Source organism: Sturnira hondurensis, unplaced genomic scaffold, assembly GCF_014824575.4.
Source record: "Sturnira hondurensis isolate 20B ecotype Veracruz unplaced genomic scaffold, ASM1482457v3 Scaffold0004786, whole genome shotgun sequence".
Classification (NCBI taxonomy): domain Eukaryota; kingdom Metazoa; phylum Chordata; class Mammalia; order Chiroptera; family Phyllostomidae; genus Sturnira; species Sturnira hondurensis.
The window spans coordinates 1,897,095-1,924,434 of record NW_028077417.1 but is presented as its reverse complement, the minus strand read 5'-3'; the positions used below and the strand labels follow the sequence as shown (position 1 = coordinate 1,924,434).

General features: G+C 38.8%; 1 protein-coding gene across 1 annotated transcript in view; it reads left to right on the top strand.

Moving 5' to 3' along the window:
* The window catches only part of GPC3 (glypican 3), a 435,757-nt gene that overhangs the window by 287,060 nt on the left and 121,357 nt on the right, over positions 1 to 27,340 (top strand). The window contains exons 4-5 of the mRNA XM_037046045.1: positions 1,310 to 1,443; positions 12,717 to 12,842. Of these exons, the coding sequence (XP_036901940.1) occupies positions 1,310 to 1,443; positions 12,717 to 12,842 (260 nt within the window). The remainder of the gene's footprint in view (positions 1 to 1,309; positions 1,444 to 12,716; positions 12,843 to 27,340) is intronic.

Below are 27,340 nucleotides of genomic sequence, written 5' to 3'. Positions count from 1 at the left end.
GAAAAATGGACACATTTATTGAAGAAGATAAAGGAAACATTACCCATAGGACAATGATGCCTCAGTCCCCTTCAAAGTAGGCACCTTGGGACTTTATACAGTTCTCCCAATCACCATCAGCTGCTCCATCATATTTTTCTGAATGTCATCAATGATCTGAAATCTCTTTCTTGTCAGAGGTGATTTTAGTTGTGGGAAAAGCCAGAAGTCACAGGGTTCCAAATCTTGGCTGTAGGGACACTCAGTCACCTGGTGATTTGATGTTTTGCCAAAATCCTCTGCACCAGACATGATGTATGAGCCGGCACGTTGTCATTATAAAGTTGCCAGTCAGCAGTTGCCCATAGCCGTGGCCTTCTGAATCATCCGAATAGTTTCCGTGGAGGAATGTTCAAGCTTCATGGAAAACCTGATACATATTTGTTGCCCTACTTGCTCAGTCACTTTGACTGCAAAGGCCTCACAGTACACATGTTCACTCCATGGCATCTACCCCCCACCCCTACTGACTAGTACAGTGAAGTCATTATTGTTCATGCATGCTCATTCCAGTCACTCTCCTTGGCTGCCAGGTTACATCAATGTTGTGCAAACCATTCTCATTATAGTAACAATGGCTAGACTTTTTCCAGGCAGACCTTGTATATTCTTTAATACTCTCAATCCTGAGTTTATTCAATAAACTCATATTTAGTGTATTCATAGCTAATGACACTGGCTACTGATTGGTGGGCTTTCCTTCTTCCTTCCCTCTGACATTTTTAGGAAAGCCAGATGAGCAACTACATTGACCTTTTTTTAGAATCCCCTAGCTTAGGTCTTATACCAAAATACTCGTAAAAATGGAGAGCATTCTGTGCATGGGAGGCTTCTCTTCTGTTAACAGAATACTCTAAACATCTCCATACACCCCCTTGTTTTCTACACCGGTTCTTCCTAAATTTTGCAATGCCCATTTGTGAACTTCTTTATATGTATAAATACCAAGTGCCATTAAAAGATATCAATGGCATCAGTCCTGTGTAGAGGGTCCTCTCAAATATACATTGCACTATAGAAAAAAAAGCATGATTTATCTAAGGGAATGTCTGAATATGTGGTGCTCAGAGTACCCCCACCCATGGTGTTTAGCCTTCTTTTCCATACATGGTCCTTTCTGTTAAAAGCATGTCACCTTTTTGGACTCCAGTAACAGCTTCATTCTGCTGTTTAGAAAGAAATTGGGGAAGAAATTGAAGTGCATCAGAATTTGTTTCTACTATCATATCTTTCAAAGTATCATATAATTATATTGCATTTCTTTTTCCAGATTGGCAAGTTATGTGCCCATTCTCAACAACGCCAATATAGATCTGCTTATTATCCTGAGGATCTGTTCATTGACAAGAAGGTATTAAAAGTTGCTCATGTAGAACATGAAGAAACCTTGTCCAGTCGAAGAAGGTGAGAGGTTTTTTTTTCTTCTCTATTTTAGTACACAATTAGCAGTTGTGTTTTAAGGTCAAAAACCACTCGAGTGAAGCTTCTTAAATATATATTATTTAGTCCTTCTAAGTAGAGTGTTTGGTTAATTAAATTCTGTCATCTGTCAGTGTTAAAGGAAAAAGATATTGTATTATATTCAAGCCATATGTACATGTAAATTTACCATATGCAACTATTCAGTACAGCAAGGCAGGGCGGAATGAACTTCTGTAATCAAGAATTTTATTGATAAAACATTTTTGTTATGATTTGATCTCACAATGTCATGTTATTTTTTTTGTTATGATTTGATCTCACAATGCTCAAATCAGAGATTTGATCTCTGATGATTTGGTTTGTGGCTTTTCCCATTATTAACTGTGAGTCCAGGATGTGTTCACCAGAGAGAAAATGGCACACACACACTCATGTGTACACACACCCTGCACACTCTACACACTCTTTTAAGAATGATAAAATGGCCCTGGCTGGTGTAGCTCAGTGGATTGAGTGCGGGCCTGTGAACCACAGGATCACGGTTTGATTCCCAGTCAGGGCACATGCCTGGGTTGCAGGCCAGTTCCCAGCAGGGGACTCACGAGAGGCAACCATACATTGATGTTTCTATCCCTCTCTCCTTCCCTTCCCCTCTAAAGATAAATAAATAAAAATATTTTTAAAAAGAATGATAAAATGAAGGAATCAGTTCCTATTTATTAAAATAAATAGCAGACAAGGTACTAAATTAAAGTTTGTTTCTTATTCTCTTCATTCCTCCTCACCACATCCAGATTCCCTCCTTTCCTGTTCTTGCATCGTGTTTACAAATAAGTCACAGAAATTTGATACGAAGCCCAACACAAATCTAGGAGAACTACCTTACCCCAAATCAATGCACGTGGAGCCAACCCTGAGACTGGCTCAAGAATAGCTGGACATGAGTTCTACTTCCTCACAACTCTGAGGACCATAGGGAGAGACTGGCCTACAGATGGAAAATGAAGAGAGGAAATAAGTAACATCTCCCATTTGGGATAAATTATTCCATTCACATCCATTTACTACAGGAGGTTTTGAAATAGTAATCTCTAGTCATAAATGGTATAGTTCAGAGTGAGAGAAGGCAATAAGGCTGCTTGGGAGATAGTGCTTCAAAGAAGCATATCAGGAAGTCCCATTTTCTTGTCTTTTATTGATTTCCAAACTAATGGATTCCTAGTTTCCCTGTAGCAGAAATTTTCAAGTGTGATTATAGGACCCAAGGAGTCCCACAGACCCTTTCAGGGGGTCGTTGTGCTCCGCCTTTTGCTAACTACATATATGTGTGAAGCTGGCTTTTGTTCATATACTTCAACCAAAGCAACATATTGCAACAGATTAAATGCAGAAGCAAATGGAAGAATTTATCTGTCTCCTATTAAGATAGTCAGTAAAGATATGTTGCAAAAATGCAAAAACAACATCACTTTTCAGCTCTAAGTGGTGTGACTCTGTTCGTTGGGCATCCTCTTGCAAAGCGAAAGGCCTCGGGTTCGATTCCTGGTTAGGGAACCTGCCTGAATTGTGGGTTTGGTCTTCAGTTGGAGTGTGTAAAAGAGGCAGCCAATTGATACTTGTCTCTCACATCAATGTTTTTCTCCCTCTCTTTTTCCCTCCCATCCCTTTTCTCTAAAACTAACTAAATAAAATATTTTAAAAAGCTAAATTACTTTTTTCATTAAAGTGTTATTTATGTTAACATATAATGTCTCACTATTTTAAAATTAATACTAAAATTAAATTCTTTCTGTGTTTTAATATATAAAGCAGTAAATAGCAGTTGATATACATTACATAAACAAAAGGTTTTCGGGGTCCTCAACAATTTTGAATGTTAAAGGGTTGTATGAGTTATCTAGTGCTGTATAAGAAATCATCCTAAAACAGTGATTTAAACCAAACAAGTTCATGGTCTCATAGTCTCCGTCAGGAATTTGGTAACTGCTTAGCTAGGTGGTTCTGAGTCTCTAAAGATATTTCAGTCAGGATGTTGCCTGGGGCTGGCAGTCATCTGAGTGTTGATTTAAGCTGAAAGATCTACTTTCAAGATGGCTCACTTACACATTTAGCAAGTTCATGCTGGTTGTTGGAAGGAGGCTTTAGTTCTTTACTACATGGACCTCATGGGTATCCTCACAACATGGCCTCTGGCTTCCCCACAATAAGTGATCCATGGAAGAGAGCAAGGAGGAAGGTTGTTATGTGTTTTATGAGCCAGTCTCAGAAGTTGACATCCTCCCAATTCTGCCATGCTCGGTTTGTGAAAAGCAAGTCACAAATTCTAGTCCACATTCAAGGGGGAGGGAAATTAAGCCCCACCTCTTGAAAGACATAGTATCAAAGGATTTGTGGACATCTTTAAAAACCCCCACGGGTTCCTGGCACCAAAATATTTGAGAACCATATCCCTATAGCATGGGGTTCTTTGGCAAGTTTTTGTTTTTCAAAAAAGGCAAAATGAGGCCATTTTCCCAGGATCTCTTTAGCCCCTGACTGTCCTTTGTCTATTGTTTGCTGTTGCTTTCATTCTGTCTAAACCACCCGAGGAATTAACTTGCCATTGGTCTTCAACTGGTAGAAACCCCTTGCACATTAGACTGAAGCAAATAATTTATGTAACATTATATATTAAAGATATATAAATGAAATACAAATTATAAGTGTAATATATTTATAAATACAATAATATATATTTATATTATATTTATATCATTATAGAAATAAATTGTAGGTAACACCTATTATGTGCCAGCATATATATACTAGGCACTGAAAATCAAGACACAGTCTCTGCTCTCCAAATCAGTGTGATGTGAAAATGGACTTAAATGCAAATAATTCCAAAACAGTTTTGTAAGTGCAAAAGAATGTCCAGTGTATATACAAGCAGCCTATGGGGAAAGAGAGTCTGCCCAGGGAATTGCAATGAAAGTGTCATGGAGGAGGTGGTATATGGATTTATAACAGAACCCCACGTAGAGCTTTTTCAAAGTAAACACCCTAACCCTGGTCCCAGTTTGAAATTACCTTGTCAACCTGGATACTTAAAGGGCCTTTGTTTCTTTTCTTTCTTTTTAAGAATTAGAGAGAGGGGAAGGGAGGGAGAAAAAGGGAGTGAGAAACATCCATTTGTGGTTGCTTCTCGCTCTCCCCTTACTGGGGACCTGGCCCACAACCCAGGCATGTGCCCTGACAGGTAATCGAACCAGAGACCCTTTGGTTTGTAGGCCAGCACTCAATCCACTGAGCCACACTAAGCCACACCAGCCAGAGCAACCTGGGTATATTTTTAAGTAAGTAAGAGATTCATCAAGGCCCTGATGTCATGGCTTTTATCTTGAGCTCTGTGGAGGGACATGGAGGACTCTGTGGGTGTTCATACCTCCAGGGAAAAAAGAAATCGATGAACGGGTTCTTGGCTGGGCACTGAGATTTGACACTTCATTTATATTCATTTTGGGACTTTTTGTTAATCCCAAAAGAAAAGAAAAGATAGTAAGGGAAATTCCAAAACCTGTTGACTGCAGTAAGTGGTAGTCAGGCAGGGCTCTTTTGGATGTTGGAAACATGAGCCTGGCCCATGATGCTTCTCATCTTTTTAGTAAAATGAAGCATTAGAGTTTGATGTGGAGCCATTCTTTGTGAATTCTCTGGCAGAATAAGAAAACAAAACAGCAAAAGAGTGTCTGATTTCATTTAACTCCCTCAAATAGGCATTGTAAACCCTCTTAGGGAAAGGAAAGAACTGGAGATTAAGATGATCTCTGGCTAAATGCATTGCCCCCTGCAATCTGATGTTATTGGAGGGCTTGTTTTGGCAGTGTTAGTACCTTCATAAACTTCTCAGTTTGTTATGCACAGCATTTTACACTGTCCAGAAAAATGTATGTGCTTCCAGCAACCCTCACACTCATGCCCAAGCTCCATCCTCTATGGTTACAAATATGATAATTGGAAAGAAACCCTATTGTAGCATTCAGTCTGCAGAGGTTGTGGGCAAGCCGTCTGAATCTGATTATGAGTTGAAAAGCCCTTTGCCTTATTAAAAATAACAACACACAAAGAAATGCAGGATTCCTTTGGTAGCACTCAGAAGTCATGTGTTTGTTTTGTCTGCCCCCAACTGGGTAGTTTGCAACACACAACTAATCTTAGAAATACCTTAGTTCAATTTAAAGGCGGTTTGATATTCAGCTGATGGCCTACGTATGAGACTCTGCATCTTTTTAAGGTATAAATATTTAAAATATCTGTCATCAGATTTAAAACAGTGAGGATAGGACAAGACGTACAATAGCACATTCAGAATAGAAGAAATGAGATTTCCATAGCCCCTTTCAACTCTAATATATTTTCAGCACATCTCAGATATCAGCCTTTGAATGTTTCTTTCACTACTTCCCTTAGGATACTGTTTACCTTGTCATTTGCATATCCCCCATAAAGTTTAGTAGAACACATGAGCAATATCTTTCCCTTTTCAAAATCTTTATACTGAGCTTCTGGCCCAACTGCTGACCTGTAAGAAAGTCACATAGTCCCTCCACCCTTGTGAAATTCCATCTGTGTATTCCAGCCTTCTTTTTCCTGTACTTCCCCTCCTCCCCTTTCCCTCTGGCTTGGTCTGTAGGGGCAATAGATTAGGTGACACTAGTAAATGACCTAGAAAGAAAAGAACAAAAGCTGATCTCAGCTCCCTGGTCCAAATCAATGCTGACTCCCACTCCCTCTCATATTGTTGCTCTGGTTTGGCTAGGCAGCTTTGTAAGTTCAGTGGTGCTTTCCACCCTCTGAACAAAACAACAAAGTATGTCCTGAGTGAATCAATGAGTTTCAGGTCTGGTACAAGTCATTCTACTCTAAATTGGACTCTACTTCTTTCAACATTTGTCAATACCATCTATATGCTATGCATTGTGTAAGGATTAAGCTCTGATGAATAGGAGGAGCTCCTCCTAGCCTAGTTAGGAAGATGGACACACAAATGAATAGTTTTCATACATTAGAGGCAAGTGCCCAAACAGCTATGTACAAAGGGGTGGCAGCATCACAGGCAGGGAAGTCGTAGCTCTCCTGTGAGTCAGGAAAAGTTTCTTGGAAAAGGTACCGTAACTTTTGAGCTGGGCCTTCAGGAACTAGTAGAAATTCAACAGACAGAGGAGGGAAAGGGTGTTGCTGGCAAAGGGAACAGTGTAAGAAAAAGTATGGGCTATTGTCTGGAATGGTAGAAAATTATGGTTTGGGGTAAGACTGCAAAAGGTTCTCTGCAGCAGCACTAAGCATGATCCTACATCATTTCAATTATAATTATTTTAGTTTATGTGCTTTTCTGTGTTTTCAATTTAGAAAAAAATAATGAGCTCATATTACTTTATGTTAAGAAAAAAGGAGGCTTACTGGTGAAGGAGAAAAGTTCAGGATCTGCACTAGGGAATGAAAGCCTGTTTTTACTTTTAGTGGTTTCCAATTAGTGCTGCTTTGATGCCTGCCCAAGCAAATCATTGCAAGAAAGCAAAGGGAATCCCCTCCCCCACAGCCGGAGAACAGGACTCTCGAGAATGGTGAGAGCCCTCCAGGGGAGATCACGTGCACCCAGCTGCAATATTTCAACATGGCTCGTGCATGCAAAGGGGCCCCGTCCTTTAGTTCCACATTTAACACATTGAATGAAACCTCTATGAAGAGACTCTTTTTTCCTGAGCAGACCACTGTAAGCAAGTGTTCAGTTTGTCCTAAGTGAGAGCCATAGGCTCCACTATTTATATGTCAAATGCTTTGTTTGGCATGTATGTATTAGAATAAAGTGGAATTGGAATCAAAGAATGTTCCTTCCAAACAAATTGTTTTTCTCATCCCAGGCACCTAATTATCCAAACTTTCTTTTTCTTGCTGTTGTTTTCTAGAGACAATTCAGTTGAGCAGGCAGCCTAAATTCATGGGTGGAGATTCTTTTGTTGTCTGTCATGGGTTACTAGCACAAAGAAAAGAAATCGTGACTGAGTCATATGTGGGCAATTAATATGTTACTTAATTTAGTTTTAGCTATCTTTATTTAAAGAGAGAAATGGAAATATTCGACTGACCTGCTTTAAGAATTGTAAGCATGGGGGTATAAAACTTTATTTAAGAAACGATAAAAATAAAATCCACTTAATTCCCATACCAGAACAAGTTTAGGATGGAATGACAATGAAGAGGAGAAATGAGAGGCCCAGGAAACTTGGTAGGAGGTAAACTACTCCTGTCACACTCTGCTGCTTCCTAGCTGTGGAGTCAGAGGACATTATCGCCTGTTGTCACTCTCTTTGGAAAAACTCATTAACTTTCCAACAGTTTAAGAAGTCTTTCTTCTACCCTGAAAAATAGTATTTATGGATTTCTTTTAAAAAAATCACATTTTCTTTTGGAAACCAAGGTTTATTTTCTCACAGTATGTAGAAGGGTTGGCATGAAGGAATGAGCTGCACTGTAACACTGCACCTGGGAACTCTTAAAGCATTGGCCGGTTTGCTAGCTGTGCCAGAACCAAATACTGTCTCATCCCACAGGCCCTGGGAATTATTTCAGAACTTGCATTTATTTCAGAACTTGCATTAAGGTGGAATTAAATCCACCTTAAATTCTAAGTAGGCCCTAATGGGAATAATATACACTATAAATCAATAACAACTCAGTGAAAAACACTGTAAATAAGAAAAGGTTTTAGAGAAATAAATAAAAAACTTTACCAGAGAGAAAAGTCTAGAAGGCAATGTATCTAAATATGAACAGTGATTGTCTCTGGCTGTTAGGAATAATGTTTTCATCCCTTTCTGCCTTCCTATATTTTCTAAATATAGAAAATATTTGGTGAGCATTTATTTGTTTTATGATGAAAAAGAAAATGAACAAACTTCATCTAAAGGAAAAAATAGATTTTAAACACTGTTTATAGCTCTTGCCATGCTGCAGTTGTAGCTCATAAAAATTTCTCTTCTCACCCTCCACCCATGATGTTATTTCATGCCCATCCAAACGTGGTTCTTCCCTAGCTCTCCTGTACTGTCTCCTTCCATTGTTCCAAGGGACATCCCTCTCTCAGTAGCCAAACCTCTTCCTCTGAGACATTTCAATTCTTCTTGACCCTTTTTTCTGGAGGGGGTGGTAATATGTTATAACAACTTTACTGAGATATGATCCACATACCATATAATTCATCCACTTAAAGTATACAATTCAACTGTTTTTAATATATTCAGAGTTTTGCAACCATCATCACAATCAATTTAGAACATTTTCATTGCCTCGCGAGGAAGTTCCATACTCTTTAGCTGTTACTCCCCAACCCTCATCCTCCCTAGTCCTAAGCAAACACTAATATACTTTCTGTCTCTATAGAATTCCTTATTCTGGATATTTCACATGAATAGAATTATATAATATGTGGTAATTCATGATTGGCTTCTTTCACTTAGCATGATGTTTTCAAGGTTCATCCTTGGGTTCTTTTTGAAGGCTGAATGATATGCCATTATATAGAATATGTATTTGTTTATCCTTTTATCAGTTGAACATTGCTGGTTCCACATTTTGACTATTGTAAATAGTACTACTATGAGCATGTATTTACTCAAATAAGTAACTCTGCTTATTTGAGTACTTGTTTTTAATTATTTTGGGTTTATATGTAGTAGTGTGATTGCTGGATCTTATGGTAACTCTATGTTTCTCTTTAACCACCAAAATGTTTTCCACAGCAGGGGTCCCATTTTGCATTCCCACCAGCAATGTGTGAGGGTTCCAATTTCTCCATATTCTCACCACATATGTTGTCTGCCTTTACTATCATTATTATGATTATTGTTGCTCTTGTTTCTGTTATAGTCATCCTGGCAAAGTGGTATCTCACTGTGGTGTTTACTTGTATTTCCCTGATAACTAATGACTAATCTACTCTTTTAAACTCAACTTCATCTTGGCCTTCCACCTTGGATGCTCTACACCTACCTCTTAGCTGTAATTCCCTCCAAAGGCTCCCACCACCTTCTTACCAAGCAAAGACCATTCCAAATGCTATACAGATTAGTTCAGTGGTTTACACAGCCCAATAGCTAGCTACTCATTGAGAAAGAATGTCAGGAAAAATATTGTGGGAGAGAACACGGTTGTACATTTTAGTACCCCCTCCTTAAAAGATGAAAGATTTCTTTATCTTGTACACATCAAGTTATCTGGAACTTGAAAAATGTTAATTCTAATTCATACATAAATTTATCTAGAATACAGTATATTTCACATGCATAGTATAATTATATTCTACAGGTCATTGTAACAGTAGTAAATTGCCAAATAGCTAACATTGTGGGGGGATTACTCTGTGCTAGGTACTATGTCAAATATTCTACACGCATTGTCTCATTTACTCATCACAGCAACTATTGTCTCATTGACTCATTGCAGCAACTTATCATTAGCTTCACTTTACAGATAAAGAAAAGAAGGCTCAGGAAGGTTTAGAATTTGCCTAAGGTTTCACTGTTAAGTGAGTGAGGGAGTAGTTGGCATTTGTAACTCACATAGGTTAGATTCCAAAGTCAGCAGCTAAGCTACTCATTTTCGAGGAGCTGGTCTGAGAATCTAACCATCATTATAGCATGGTTGCTAAATGAACTGTGTTCTAAATTCAAAATAACAAATTCAGAAACAATGTTTTAAAAACACATAGGTCCATCTTCTATGTTCTGTGGTGGTAATGGGTACCCTATAAAGTAGGATGGCATTTTCTTTACTCAAGTTACCTTGTTTAACTTTCAAAGAGATCCCCCTGAGTTCTAGAATTTGATGGCCAGATTGTGTTCACATTATTCACATTCTTTGTGGTTTTCTTCAACTTTTATCATTCCCCACCAAGTAATATCCTTCCATACTAAAGTGGGAGGTCTTACTTTTACTGCAGCCTCTCATCCCCTTAACATTTAGATAGACACCAAATCCTCTCCAATATTTTGGTGATCTTTATGGTCAGCTAAGAAAACTGGAAGAGTTGAGAGGCTGAGAGAAGTCCCGAGTGCTTTTATTTTATTTTTTTCACTTCCAGGGAAGTCAGATTGGAAGGCTTTTCTATGAGTTCAATTTTTCTTGCCATGTGCTACATTAGTGAGAGAGAGTTGGGAGGTAGGAGAAGGCCTAAGGGAAACTCTTTCATTAAAGAGAGAGCCATCACTTCTTATAGACTAATGCCATATTCCATTTCCTCATGGAAAGGGGGGGTGGAATTACTCAGTCTCAGCTTTTAGTCTTTCAGTTTCCACTCTTGGGAACCATATTATTACCTTGTAAAACAGAGCATCTCTCCTATTAGCGTTAATTGAACCCATCTTTTTCCTCTGTGAGAAACTATAATGTTGACTTTTATTTTCAGATCCCTGAATTCAGCCTCTTTACTTTGGAAATTGACAGAGCCCAGCCATAAGTAGTCTGTGTTGGGGTTTGAGCATAACAGGAAACTACTGTTGGGGTATCAAGAGTTATATGTATATCTCAACAACCTTTCTTGAGTCGTTTTGTCTACCACCCTGGCTTTACTGTGGCCCAAGCCTTTGTGAAGATGTGTATTATAAGCTCTCTCTCTTTTAAATCATTAGTTGAAGTGAATTGTTTTATGGTAATAAAATGGAAAGTGGCATTAAAAGCAAGAAAATAATTTCTACCAGTCTTCCTCTTTTGGCTTGATTTACGAACAACCCCAGGAAGGCATTTCTGGGCTCAGGACTCCCACAAGTGTCCAAATGAGATTCAGACCTCTGGCTCCTCCAGAGGCCTATATATCAAACCAATCCATTCTTAGCCTGGAGACAGAATTGAATAATTACTCCACTGCCAGGAAATTCCCTAGCAGTCTCCAAAAACTTAGGAAAGACTTAAGACAGACTTGGAGATGAAGAACTCTTTAACTTTTTTCTACCAGGAACATTGCTTTAGAAAATAAAAAGTATTTTATTTTTGTTTACCACTAGGTATTTATTACATAAATATTTTAATATTTTTAATAAGAATATCTACTTCTCTCCAGTCTGTAGTATTTTATTTTGTGTGTCCATGTGTATCTGTAACAAGATAATAGTCCAGAAATTTGGCTGGGCACTTACGTGTTTGTGTTTATACATATTTGAATACTTAATACAATTTCTCTTTCTGCCTCTGTCACTTTGTCACTCTCTCTCTCTCTCTCTCTCACACACACACTCACACACACACACACTTGTCTTATCATTTATAGCATTAAAGCCAGAGCAAATAAATAGCATATTTTTTCACATATAATGCACACTTTTTTGCCCAAATTTTTGAGGGAAAAATAAGGATGCACATTATACATGAGTAGTACTAATTCTGTAGCTATATAAATGTTTTTAATTCTTTTATTTATGTTTGTGCATTAAAAGTGTAACTCTAGAAAGCAATAAAAATATCTGTGTGTTCAAAAATAAATGCTAAAATTCCTTTATAATACAAAAACCAAGTATCTAAATATAAATAAATAAGTAATTCAAATGAAATATTTTCCCATTAAAGTTTGGGCCAAAAACTTGGGTGCATATTATACACAGGAGTGTATAATAATATACTGGGATGTACTCCCTCCTCCCTCCTCCCTCCTCCCTCCTTTCATAGGTACCACAATATACACAAAACAAAAACTTTCTCCTGTAGCAGTTTCTCTGACTATATAATTAGGAGAATTTCATAAAGCTTATACTACCCTGAGTGCCCTGCAATTCTGATCTGCAACTATTAGCCGGAGCCTACATGGAAAGGGGTCATCTCTAGGGTAATAGCATTGTAAATTATAATCAATGCACTCAATTACATTCAGAAACCAAAAGATATGTAGTGCTCCGGTGTGCCTTGTAATCAGCACCTTTGAGAATGTAAGTAACAGCATTTTGAGCCAAAAGAGGAAGCTGAACATGTTAGAAAATGAATGTTGGGATTAAATCATCCTTCTGATTGGAACAATACCTTATATAGCAGGCAACTGTTTTCTAATATAATTTTATTGATTTTTTTTTAAAAAATTAAATTGTGGCCTTACAACCAAGAATGTGTTTAAAAATCATTTATGGCTCTAATCAGTCTGTTAGAGCTGTTCTGTCATGCTGATAAGGAAATTAAACTTTTCTCATACTGAGTTTACTTGCTTCTTATGCACAAATGTTTTGTTTTTCTTTCAGGGAACTAATTCAGAAGCTGAAATCTTTCATCAGTTTCTATAGTGCTTTGCCTGGCTACATCTGCAGCCATAGCCCTGTGGCTGAAAATGACACTCTTTGCTGGAATGGACAAGAACTTGTGGAGAGGTAATCTTTTTTGAATGATAAATGGAGCAGTATTTGAGGAATAATCATCATATATTCATCTCAAGGATGGTTACACCTTCTCTTGCCTTCATTAATTTCACAAGAAAAGTTCTAGGAAAAACAGAGAGAGTTTCTATGATATGCCAGATGCTTTCTATAACTTACAGCCCTCATAATTTACGAACTTTGAAGCTCATAGATCTCATTATTGGCTTACTCCATTTCCTAATTATTTTGGTTGTTATTCATTCATTGATTGGAAGAAATCATATTTATACTAATAGCTGTCATGTATTGAGACCTAACTATGTATTAAATACCATATTAAGCACTTGTCTGTATTAACTCTCTTTAATCTTACACCCATCCTATGAAATAGATACTGCTGTTTTTTTTTTCCTATTTTAGTGATGAAGGTGAAGTAAAGAAGACAGGGGAAGGAAAAAGGAGTGCTGTTTCAGTGAGCAGTTTTACTGAAATATGTGATCATTTGAGTGTTTGTTAGCATAATCCATGCTAACATTCTTCATCAATGAAGAATTTGCTTATAGGTGGAAAGTAAATAATATATATTCATTTATTCAGTAAATATTTACTGAGTACCTTCAAACTGCCAGTTATCTTGAAATTAAAAAAAAACAGCCCTGGGTGGTGTAGCTCAGTGGATTGAGCGTGGACCTGCGAACCAGACAGTCACGGTTCGATTCCCTGTCAGGGCACATGCCTGGGTTGCAGGCCAGTTTCCAGCAGTGGACTCATGAGAGGCAACCATACATTGATATTTCTCTCCCTCTCTCCTTCCCTTCCCCTCTAAAGATAAATAAATAAAATCTTTTAAAAAATATGCAAAATTCCCTGTCCTCACAGAAGTTTCACTCTAGTGGGCTAATTGGCTTCCCATGTATAAGGAACAATTTGCAATTAAGGAATTAAATCAGGAAGGTAAAAGGCTTAGGAAACTCCATGGAGTTGATGAACATGCTTTCAAAAATTTTTGTTTGAGTAGTAGCATGTTTATTTTTTTAATCGTCATTTTTAAAAATATTTTTTACTTCTTTTTAGAGAGAGGGGAAGGGAGGTAGAAAGAGAAGGAGAAAAACATCAATGTGTGGTTGCCTCTCACATGCCCCCTACTGGGAACCTAGCCAGGAACCCAGGCATGTGCCCTGATTGGTAATTGAACCAGTGATCCTTTGGTTCACAGGGCAACACTCAATCCAGTGAGCCACACCAGCCAGGGCAGCAGCATGTTTTAGAGGACAGTACAGAAGAGACCTGAACTGACATTTTCAATCTTTCATGGATTAGTTGCTTAACCTGGGGCAAGTGACCTAATCTCTCTGGGTCTGGGTTTCCACACCTAAAAAATGTTATGGTTTGATTACAGCCTCTCCATGTCTGACAATATGTGTGTTTTTCCTCATTCATTCATTCATATCTTCAACATTTATGTTTTGAGATACCACTATATTTGAGGCACCAAGCTAGGTGCTAGGGATATGAGGATGAACAATACAGGCAAGGTATCTGCTCTGAGGAGTTTATATTGTAGTATGAACCAATATCAGGACATAGGATAAAGGATAATTAATCATGAATCTAAATGGAATTAAATAGCAAAGTAATGTAATGGACAGAAGAAGGCTTCAGAGCCAGATGAAGTTGATGTTGCATCTCATTTCTGGTATTTACTGTGTATAACTTTGGATGATTGACTTAGAAAGGCTCAAGGTCCTTCTCTGTAAAGAAGGGGTATTTCATGGGGGTGTTGTAACTTTTAGTTGAGGTCATAAATCTAAAGCCCATAGCAAATTGGTGTTTATTGGAAGATTGGTATATACTGCAAGTTCAATCTGGGTTAGTTGTCTTCTTTTTTAAAAATATTTTATTTATTTTTGGAGAGATGGGAAGGGATGGAGAAAGAGAGGCAGAGAAAAATCGATCAGTTGCCCTCAACCAGGGACCTAGCCCAAAACCCAGTCACGTGCTCTGACCAGGAATCGGACCATCAACCTTTCAGTTCACAAGCCAGAACTCAATCCACTGAGTCACACCAGCCAGGGCAGGTTACTTCTTTTCTTTCTCCCTTCACCCTTTATGCTCCTCTTCCCAATATAAGGTAAAACACATGCCTGTACATAGCTTGTTTCTCAACTAAGCTATTTTACTGATCTGGGAAAATGAGAACAAGGTGCCAGTGAGATTGAGGTTGGATGCCCCCCTCTATGAGGTAATGAACTTGCATGGATATAGACTTCCCTCCAGCAAATGCAAGTCAGGATGGAGGGATTAATGGCCCTAGGCAGCCCACTCCACTCTGGAGAAATAGTGTATATTTCTCAGCCTATAAGCCCATCAGGTACTAAGTAGAATCATAAAAATGTACCTATTATGAAATATTTTTTAAATTGTCAGAGAAAAGCCTTTGATATTTGGCTTTATAAGAAGTACATGCATTAGCCCCGAATTGTGTGCCTCAATGTAATATTTAAAAAGAAAATGCCCAAAGGTCAAATATGTGGATTTTGCATAAACTTGATTAAAAACCATCCTAGTGACTTACCCACCAATATGTTAATCTGGTGATATATGAACAATTCCTGAATAGTAATTTGTTTTAAGCAGCATATTTTCTAGCCATGATCTCTTATTAAAAAGGAAATTTTAGTTTGCAATATGTTTATTTATTAATACACTTATTCATTTATTTATTTACCTAATATTTGATCACCTAATATGTATAGGGTCTGGCACAAATAACATCATTTTTATTACAAAATCATAAACATGTAATTCTGTAACATTACAATATCACACTCAAGCACACCAGATGACATTTTAGGTGAAATGTTGAAATTAAAACTATAAATTATTGCACCCATATTATTATTCTACCAACCACACTCAAACAGGTGTTACTTCTTCTAGAATATATATAGATATACATCTATATGTATCTCTCTATATATATATCACTAATATTGGGTTCTACATTGTTACAATTACTGATAGCAAATATATCTTAATAAGATATATCTTCTAATATATCAGGAGATTGTGTTTTAATTAATTCCAAGGAATTTCTGCTCACATGCACATCTTGTGAATTAGTGGGATTTTTTTCAAATTTAATTTTTTTAATATAAACTACTTTGTATACAGTGTACTTTTGCAAAGGATGTTGCCCTAGAACCAAGAAAGTCTTATTCTCTCAAATGGTGGAATCTAAAGCCTGCTAAATTTGTGTGAGTCCCAAAGTTACCCAAATGAACTTTTGCACCATTAATAGAACCCCGTTGACTGAATTTTTTTGCTTAATATGCTAGCTTCAGATATTTTAGGGTATTGAAGAAATAATAAAATAAGAATTATGGTATGGAGAAAAACTCTTATTCCAAATTTCTATTTATGCTTCCCCAAAATCTATTTTTTCAAAACAATTTTTATTGTTGATATATATAATTCTATCCAGGAAGGAAGGGAGGGAGAAAGGGTGGGAGGGAGGAAAAGAAGGATGGAGGAAGGAATGAAATCAAGCATATTTGTAGATACAAGGGTTATATAATCGAGGAAGTAACTTCTTGGTTAGTACCTGTGGGGAGCGACTTTGCCCTCAAGTACCCCCATCTGCCACAGATGAAAGTAACACTACCAAGACATGATCTGCTTGGGGGGAGAGGTGGCCAGTTTCTCAGAGAAAAAAGGCCAGGAGCCCCTTCCTCCAGGAGCTTTTATTGGGTTGTAATACACAGGAATACAGGGTGGCAAGGCTCAAATAGTAGATAACATTTCAAAGAAATCTGAGGGCTTACTCTGAGTCAGAGTCTGTCAGGAAAGGGTGTTGCAGAAATTTTAGGAGACAAACTCATTTCCTGCTTGGAGCCTTATCATATGAATGAAAGTGCTCTTAGCAAAGCAGGTTTCACAGGATTTTTAGGAACTCTTTCTTATGCCTATTACCCCAGAACCTGCTCTAGCAAGGCAAGGAGCTGCACCACCTCCCCACACAGGTTTTCAGGCTTAAGTGGATGAGAGCTGGGAAGTGCTTCTCCCAGAGGAATTGGGGACTCAGGCTATGTCAGAATAGCTGGGGGGGGGGGGTGCAAGGGACCATTGCTCCCTCTTTGTCCCAGCCCCCTGAGTCCTTCCATGATGGCCTCCCAAGTGTTCATGTCTGGCTTAGGTTGCTCCTCACTGTGAGGAGTCTTACCCATCACTGACTAGCCAACCATGCTTTGGGGGCAGGGGAGTAAGCTGAGGCAGCATTTGCTACCAGAGACAAGCTTTGTCTCCTTGTGGCTTGCATTCCAGAGGTTGCTCACTCATCCTTAGCCATGGGGGGTAGTTAACAATTCCTGAAACCAGGCAGAGCGGTTCCCAACAAGTACCCTCGGGTTATAATTAACCTATACTTAAATCACTGACCTAATGAAATGATGGGGCTAGGGAATAGTGTCAAACTAGATTTTTTTAATTACTTAGCAATATACATTTAATAATATGAAGTTCTATAGCCTGGGGATATGTGTGCCCTCTATTTGTATCATGTGTAAAGATTAGCTTTGTGCTGCATTTCTCATTTATAGCTAAAACCTTCCACAGATTTTCAGTGAATCTCTAATTTAATTTAGTTTTAAGTAAGAATTGCAACTTCATATTGCCAAATGGATTGTAACTTGATCATTATGGGTTGAGTTTGCATTCCTTTGAAAATATTATACATTGAGTCAAGAAAATTGATGAAGTTCAAGGATCCTAAAAGGGAATGAGACTTACCAGTGGAGATGCGTGACTAAAAGAAAAAACTGACACTGAAGAAAATATCAGTATCCAGGTCAGCTGCATTACCAGAGCTATTTACATACTCCTACTCTGGATGTACACATCTCTCAACTTGTAAAGGCTTAAACAAGTCATCATCTTTCTAAATAAGGTCATACAATACATCCTTTCAATTTTTATCTCTTTTTGTAAAAATATATTTTATTGATTATGCCATTATGGCTGTCCCATTTCCCCCCTTCATTCCCCTCCCACTGCACACCTCTTCCCCCCATCCCCCCCCCTTTAGTTTATGTCCATATGTCACAAGTTCTTTAGCTTCTACATTTCCCATACTATTCTTGCCCTCCCCCTATCTATTTTCTCTCCACTGTCTATGCTACTTATTCTCTGTACCTTCTCCCCCTTCTCCTCCTCCCACTCCCTTGTTGCTAACCCTCCATGTGATTTCCATTTCTATGTTTCCGCTCCCGATCTAGCTGTCCTCTTAGTTTGCTTTTGTTTTAGGTGTGGTTGTTAATAACTGTGAGTTTGTTGTCCTTTCACTGTTCCTATTTTTCATCTTCTTTTTCTTAGATAAGTCCCTTTAACACTTCATATAATAAGGGTTTGGTGATGATGAACTCCTTGAACTTGACCTTATCTGAGAAGCACTTTATCTGCCCTTCCATTGTAAATGAAAGCTTTGCTGGCTAGAGCAATCTTGGATGTAGGTCTTTGGATTTCATGACTCGGAATACTTCTTTCCAGCCCCTTCTTGCCTGTAAGGTTTCTCTTGAGAAATCAGCTGACAGTCTGATGGGAACTCCTTTGTAGGTGACTGTCCCCTTATCCCTTGCTGCTTCTAGGATTCTCTCCTTCATTTTAATCTTGGCTAATGTAATTAGGATGTGCCTTGGTGTGTTCCTCCTTGGATCCACCTTCTTTGGGACTCTCTGAGCTTCCTGGATTTCCTGGAAGTCTATTTCCTTTGCCAGACTGGGGAAGTTCTCCTTTATTATTTGTTCAAATAAGTTTTCCACTTGTTGCTCTTCCTCTTCCCCGTCTAGTACCCCTATAATTCAGATGTTGGAACATTTAAAAATATCCTGGAGGTGCCTAGGCCTCTCCTTATTTTCTTGAATTCTTGTTTCTTCATTCTTTTCTGGTTGGTTGTTTCTTCCTTCCTTATGGTCCACTCCATTGATTTGAGTCCCGGTTTTCTTCCCATCACTGTTGGTTCCCTGTGCATTTTCCTTCATTTCACTTAGTGTAGCCTTCATTTTTTCATCTAATTTGCGATCAAAAGCAACCAGTTCTGTGAGCATCCTGATCACCAGTGATTTAGATCACCAGTTTAAACTGTGCATCTGATAGGTTGGCTATCTCTTTGTCGCTTAGAAGTATTGGCTCTGGGGCTTTGAGCTTTTCTTCTGTTTGAGCCATAATGTTTTGGTCTGTTCGCTCCTGTTATGTATGAGGGGCAGACGCTTAGGTGTTCACCAGGGTGGGTCAACCCAATGGCTGGATTGTGACTAGGGGCGGGGTCAGAGAGCGAGCAATGGCATTTGTTGGGCTCTCTCTTGGATTTCAGTCCCCTCTGCCGCTTCCCACAAGCAATTTGGGCTTTTCTGGTTCTGGTTCCTGAGTCGGTGGGCTTGTGTACTTTCTAGGAGCCTGTGGGTCTCTCCAATGAACTCTCCTGTGAGGCTGGGAGCCTCTCCAGGCACATCAACCCCTGAAAGTTTTTCCAGTTGGTGCTTTTAGGCTTTAATTCCCATTGCTGGGGCCCTATGTTGCACAGTCTGTCTCACTGTCCATTTTTTGCCTGGTTCATCTGCACAAGAATGTGTGTCCCTGGTCAGCCAGCCGCCTTGCACACCTCACTGGGTTTGCTCGTTTCCTCCCCCATGCCCCGGTCTGCTAAACACTACCTCTTCCTGCCAGGATCTCTCTCCCCCAGCCGCCTACTCTGCCCCTCTTACTGGTCTGGATAAATGGTTTGTTGTTGGACTTAGCACAGTTAGATTTTCTGTCTGTTTTGGTTGTGTTTTTGTTTCTAAATCTTTGTTGCCCTTAAATTTGGTTGTGAGAGGAGGTACAGTATTTCCACCTATGCCTCCATCTTGTCCTGAAGTCCCAATTTTTATCTCTTATGAGTCCAACTGATTGAAGCATGAATGAAGAGAGTGTTTTCACTACCTGTGGTACAGGTAGTACCACATAAGCCTATTGCCCCATCTTGGCTTGAGATAAACATTGGCTTCCAGGATTTAACCTAAATCTTCAAATTTGCAAGCTTGATTTATATGAGATTCACTCACCTAAGCCATCAATGTAACCTGTGGGCAAAAGTTTTCTATAATTGTCGAGACAGAAAATTCTCCATTTTTTGCCTCTGTGGAACTAAAGAAAATTTCAATTAGAGAATCCCTGAAACCAAGAGAAAAATAAAGAATCCATGAAAGTAAGTAACTGCATTGGCACTGAAAATACCAGTATGAAGAATGAACAATTTAGTAAATACATTCTCAAGCACCTTTTTAGAACTGTTAGGCAAAATATATTGATGATTGACTGAAATTTTAATTTTTCTTGATTGCTTGATACTATATGTAAGCCCCATTTTATTGTTTATAGTTTACTGTTAAATTAGTGTAATAGAGAAACTATTTAAACTTACACATGTTCAAAATCCATATTTGGAGAGAAAAATGCTTTTTTGTCTTTATTTTTAATTGAATTTATTGGGGTGACATTGATTAATAAAATTCTATAGGTGTCAGGTACACAATTCTGTAATACACTATCTGTATATTGTACTGTGTGTTCGCTACCCAAAGTCACGTCTCTTTTCACCACCATTCTTTTACTCTCTGCTATCTCCCCCACCCCCTTTCCCTCTAGTAATCACCATATTGTTGTCTGTTACTATGAACTTTTTATTTGCTTAATCCCTTCACTTTTTTCATCCAGCCCCACAACCCCCTTCCCTTGTAAAGTTCACTTGTGAAGCCATGTGGTCCAGGGCTTTTGTTTGTTGAGAATTTTTTGATTATTGCTTCAGTTTACTAGGTGTAATCTGTCTTTTCAGATTCTCTGATTCTTCCTGATTTAGTTTTGGAAGAAAGTATGTTTCTAGGATTTTATCCATTTTGTCCAGGTTGTCCAGTTTGTTGGCATGTTTATAATATTTTCTTACAATTCTTTATATTTCTTTGGTGTCGGTTGTCATTTTTTTCCTCTTTCATTTCTTATTTTATTTATTTGGATCCTCTCTTTCTCTCTCTCTCTCTCTCTCTCTCTCTCTTTAATGAGTCTTGTTAAAGTTTGGTCGATCTTGCTTACTTTTCAAAGAACCAGATTTTGTATTCATCGATCTTTTGTTATCATTTTTAGACTATTTTATTTATTTATTATCTGATCATTATTATTTATTTCTTTCTACTCGCTTTGGGCTTCGTTTGTTGTTCTTTTTAAGTTCCTTTACATGTAAAGTTCAATTGTTTATTTGATATTTCTCTTGTTTGTAGTAGTAGGCCTGTAATGCTATGAATTTTTGTCTTGGGGCTGCTTTTGTTGCATCTCATAAATTTTGGGTTTTTGTTTTCTCATTTTCATGTGTTTCAAGGTATCTTTTGATTTCTTCTTTGATCTCATTTTTAACTCATTCATTGTCTTCTAGCATGTTATTTAGCCTCCATATGTTTGTGTTTTTTTGTTGTGTTCTTATGATTGATTTCTAGTTTCATAGCATTGTGTTCACAGAAGATGCTTGATATGATTTCAGTCACCTTAAATTTATTGAGACTTGTTTTGTGTCCTAACATGTGGTCTATCCTGGACAATGTTCCAGGTTCATTCAACAAACATTGAGCACATACTATATTCTAGGCCCTGTGGGGCATACAGTGATAAGTAGAATTCAGTGTGTACCCCTACTGAGGAGTTTACAACTTAATGAGAAGGATGAGGGGAAAATAATCAACCAGTACCCTTTCTCAGCAGTCCAGGGATTTCCTCTCAGAGGCATCACAACAGAGGCTCTACCCATGTGTAATGTGTATGTGTGTGTTTGCATGTGTTTTATGGAGGTTGAAATTTACACAACATACAATTGACCACTTTAAGGTATCCAATACAGTACCATTTCATTCATTCACAATATTATGCAGTCATCACTTATATCTAGTTCCAAGACATTCCATCACTCCAAAGAGAAATCTTTTACCCATTATTATTCACTTTCCATTTCCCCATTTGTCCACTCCATGGCAACTCACAGTCTGTTTTCTGTATCTGGATTTACCTATTCTGGAGTTTTTTCATATAGAAGGTATGACACTTAAGTTTTGAACCTTCATTCATTTTTTTAATGTTCATAGTTTTGATCTTTTTCTTTTTTAATGTTTTCTTGATTATGCCTTTAAAGTTGTCCCATTCCCCCACTTCACTCCCCTCCACCCTGCACACCCCACCCCTACCATTCCCCTCCTTTCGTTCATGTCCATGTGTCACAACTTCTTTAGATTTTGTATTTCCCATAGTATTCCTGCCCTCCCCCCTGTCTATTTTCTACCTCCCATCTATGCTACTTATTTTCTGTACCTTCTCCCCCCTTCTCCTCCTCCAACTCCCCTGTTGCTAACCCTCCATGTGATCTCCATTTCTATGTTTCCGCTCCCGATCTAGCTGTCCTCTTAGTTTGCTTTTGTTTTACGTACTTTTTATCAAATAATATTTTGTTGTATGGGTATAGCGCATTTTGTTTTCTGCCCATGTTGTATGAACCCTGAACAACTACAACTCTATCAGGTTTTTTCAACCCCCTCTGAATTCGGCTTGGCTCGCCCTTAACCTTAAGGACAGGACAGCTGAACTGTCATGCCTACCATCCCCATCATACTTAACCACCACCTAAATGCTAGCCTCTCCTTGACCTGGCCTCATCTCTATATATCTTTGCAACTATTCTTCCCTGAGTCTTTTTTTCTCAGTTGTGTGTGTGTGTGGTCAACTAGCCTCTTCTACAGCCAGCATACCTCCTATAGGTTTATACTTCTATGGTGGCTTTGAGACTTATCAGTTCTGCGTATAACAAATATGTGTACCTTACTTTGTGGCATGATGCCTTAGTTACCTTTGTGATTCAGTCCTAAGCAGGTCTTGATTCTCTTTTGTCGTGTTGCTGAGTTGGATGGGCCTGGATTGTGATATCAGCTCCAGAATATTGCTATTATGTTCTGGATTGTAGTTCTGTATAGGCACTCTTGTTAGTTATGAATCAGTACTCATTTTGCATTTTCTCAGATAACTCTGAGACCCTCAGTGGAGTACATGGTTCGCCTGACATTAGAGAATAACCTCCATGAGATCTACAGGGGCAAATTGCAGTGAAGGTATCCCCTCTCTTTCCTTTCTTGCCTCCGTGTCACCTAAGAAATAATGTATGAACACAATCGCTGTAAATTCTCCCTCATTTCTACTGTTAAGGCAAGTCTTCCAATGTTTGTACTGCTCCTCCAGGATATCTATATTTAAATGGGAAGGCAGAAGCAGACATATATATACAAACAATTCTTTCAGTTCTTAGATTTTGTTTGTGTCTCCAAACCTTCTAGGCAGTGCAGGAAAGTAAGGTAAAGAGACTGTTATTTTTCTCATCTCCTGTGTTGAAGGAACAGGCTGTGGCATATCAACAAGTGCGAGTGATCGAGAGAACCCTTAGCACCCAGTTTCTGGCATAGACAAAATGTTTCTTTAAAGAGAGAGATGAAGAAAATGGCGTTGTTTCTCCTCCCCCCATCCCACCCCATAATCTAGGAAAGGTGAGAGAGTGTAGTTGATTTTATTTTTATAATGCAGTTATTTTAAGAGCACTATGTTTTGAAGACTTGAGAGAGGGAAGAGCCAATTTCTGGCACTAACAATTCTTTCACTGGTATATATAGCCAACAGGAAAAGACCTTCAGAATCTTCAATCTAGTGGTAAAGGAATTAAGTAAAGAAAATACTTAAATGCTGGAGTGTATACTTATTCAGATACACATGAACAGATCATTCCTCCAATCATATCAGAAGAGACCAGTGATATGCAGCAATTGCTATATATAGCTCCCAAGACCTCTTGCTAAAATAAGTCATTAATTATTTGTTGTTTGGGTTTTGTTTATTTGTCTTTTAGATTTATGTGGTGGCTTTCGTCCAAAAATCAAGGTAGTGTATATACAACTTTAAATATAGAACAGCCAATGAAAACATCAATAGGGAAGTGAATATATAAGATAAAGAAACCAGGGCCAAGAGGAAGGGGCCATAGGAAGGAAAGTAAACAATGTAGAATAGAAATCATATTCAATGGTGTTGAGTCAGGTGCTAAAGTCATTTGATTCCAAGCTTGTTTAGGCACAAAGCAGACTAATGTCATCCTGAAGCCAAGGCTCAGTATCTCTTCTGAGCTACCCTGTCATGGGGGTTCGAGGGTTAGAAACTGAGGCATAGTCTTCAACATCCCAGCTCTTTCTTCTTGTGGCCAGTTCTTCCCTTGGCACTTATCCTGCAGGATGCCGTGCTTTTGAAATGCTGGGAAGATAGAGTATTTGTTGTATCAGTGTGTCCACACTTCTTGGCCCCTCTCAGACCTTTTTGGATTTCATTTCATTTTCCTAGAAGCCGAAACATGACATTTCATTCTGTCGATTTCGGGACCTGCCATGTTGGCCTGAGGGTATGCCCTAGATGGAAGTGCTGAAATATAATACTGCTTCCTAGTATGGCACTTTATGTATTCTGCCTACTTTGAATAAGACAAGATTGTTCATGGAAAGGCTTTGAAAGGAAAATGTATTATGTAGAAGATAACTTAATTCGGTATAACATGAAATATTTATGGCAACTAAGGATTATTTCCAATCCTGGTAAGGTAAGACAGAAGTTTGGAGTGTAACCCCATGTAATAATCCCTTTAAGGGCTTAGATTGGCATGTTTTTATCATACATTTATCTCAAAAGTACCTGGCCGGTAGCTCAGTGGATTGAGCGTGGGCTGCGAACCAAAGGGTCACTGGTTCAATTCCCAGTCAGAGCTCATGCCTGGGTTGTGAGCCAGGTCCCCAATAGGGGGCAATGAGAGGCAACCGCACATGGATGTTTCCTGCCCTCTCATTCTCCCTCCCTTCCCCTTTCTCTACAAATAAATGAATAAAATATATTTTTAAAAAGTAGTCTGTAGTGACAGCCATCTTCAAGACCCACTCTGGCAATACAATAACGTTTACCCTTTAAGATCATGGTGTCACATATATAGTAGTTATACCTTCAGAATTGAGTGAGAAAAATCCAGTTTATCTTACTACTGACAGCTTAATGTGCTGTTCCACATTTAGGATGGGTTGTACTTGTTGACCGTCATGTCTAAAATAGCACGAGGAGACATTTCCATGGCTCACCACTGGTGTCGGCAGCCATCTGTTGAAGGCCAGCTAGCTTATTACTTTAAGCAGATTGTATCCTATTAGTACTGATGCCAGCCTTACCTGCATTCAGTTGGATCATTTAATTATAAGGAGAGCATTTGGGGGTCTCCAAGGCAGGTTCTAGCATATCTATACCCTCAACAAAAGATATCACTTCACAATGTCCTCTTTGAAATTTGGTTCTGAGGAGTAAGGCCCATTTCCCCTTACTCCCATTATTCCATTCACCAGAGCTCTTCTATTTGAGCTGGGAAGCCTTAGGTAGGGGGTGTCAAACTCATTTTCACTGGGGGTCACATCAGCCTCAAAGTGGCCTTCAAAGGGCCGAATGTAATTTTAGGAGTGTATAAATATAACTAATCCTTACCAGTTAAGCAAGAGCTCGGCGCTGCCACCAGGTAGAAACAAGGTGCTGAGCTGGATAAAACAAAGTGGAGGGCCAGATTCGGCTCGTGGGCCTTGTGTTTTCCACCTGTGCCTTAGGAGATGGGTCCATGAAGAACTATAATTGCTTTAAAAGTTATTAATTTAACATACTAGAGCCTATATGCCCTTTAAATGTGATTGTTTCTTTCAAAACAGGAGCTTTGGTAAGTCATTTCCTGATTTTACTGATGCTGCCAGTCCTCAAAAGATTTTTCTATGTGTTCTTTAGGACCTGTAGCCTTCAAGTTGTTGGTTCTCAACCCATTGATCGTCAGCAGTGTAGGCTGAGGATTATAATGAGAAGACCCTGAGAGATTAGGAAACATGAGCCAGGTGTTTGGTGCACATTGGGAAGAATGCAGCCTTTGAATGATACTGATGGAGATTGTAATCCTGGTTTAGATACTGACTGTGGGGTTTGGGCAGGTCATTTCACGTCAAATTCTGTTACCTTATGTGTAAGATAGGGATACTGATACTTCTACAGGGTTATTTTGAAAATGTGCTCTGGCATGTAGGCACTGCATAAACAGAGCTGTTGCTGATATTATCACGTGAGTATAGTGTGGCTGAATAGGCCATGTACCTACAGGATGAGGAGATACAGGTCATTCTTCCTGTAAAGGTAAACTGCACTTTTTGGAAGTGTATATAACTCTTTTGGAACCAAACTGTTAAACTGTTGAATGGAGGTGGCTGATCATGCAGGTTTATACTATTGTACTTGGAGTCTATTTTGGGTGATAGGATGAACTAATGGGGCTGTTTATTTCCTGCGATATTTAAACTGTCTTTTTTTCAAAGATTTTATTTATTTATTTTTAGAGAGAGGGGAAGGGAGAGAGAAAGAGAGGGAGAGAATCATCAGTGTGTGGTTGTCTCTCATGCATCCCCTTCTGGGGACTTGGCCCGCAACCCAGGCATGTGCCCTGAGTGGGAATCGAACTGATGACCCTTTGCTTCACAGGCCAGCACTCAATCACTGAGCCACACCAGCCAGGGCTTCAACTGTCTTTAAAGGAGATTTCCAAAGAGGAGTTCCAGAAATATTTTAAGTAATGTCAGAATCATGGATGGACACAACATGATTTGGACTGTACACATTACAGGGGCTGGATAGATATTTACAAATTTGGAATCTGTCATTAATTTATAGTCGCCCCTCAGAGAGCATATTAGATAGGTGCAGAATTGATTGAAACAAGGCTGCTGGGCAGGACAAGTCTCCTGATGTTTTCCTGATAAGACAGGTGGTCAGTTTCCTTTAGCCATACAAGTGGCACTTCATCAGAATGCCTCTGACCTACACAAACAATACAGACCCAAAATATTTTCATACAATTACTCTGACCCAGAGGAGTTATTTCTGGTAATTGGTCACTGAGCATCATGGGAAATGACCTCTTGAGACTTGGAGTTAGAAAGAAAGGGGGAGGTCTATTAGGGAAGCCTCTTGGGAGCCTCCTGCCATAGCCCTGCTGTTCCTTAGTGTTTTGACCCTTTTGGTTGTAATGGTATTTTTTTCTTCCTTGCAAACCACAGAAAATGGCTAACAGGTGCCACTTCTTTGCTGCCATTGTCCTCAGTTTGTCCCACAAGGTATAAGGTTTTGGGGGCTCCTCTAAAAGTAATTTAGCTCACCCTGGCTGTGTAGCTTAGCTGGTTAGAGCATTATCCTGATATGCTAAGGTTGCAGGTTTGATCCCCAGTCAGAGGACATGTAATATTCAACCAATGAATGCATAAAGTAGAATAACAAATAGCTGTCTCTCTCTCGCTCTCTCTCTCTCTCTCTCTCGCTCTCTCTTTCCCCTTCCTCTGTCTCTAAAAATCAGT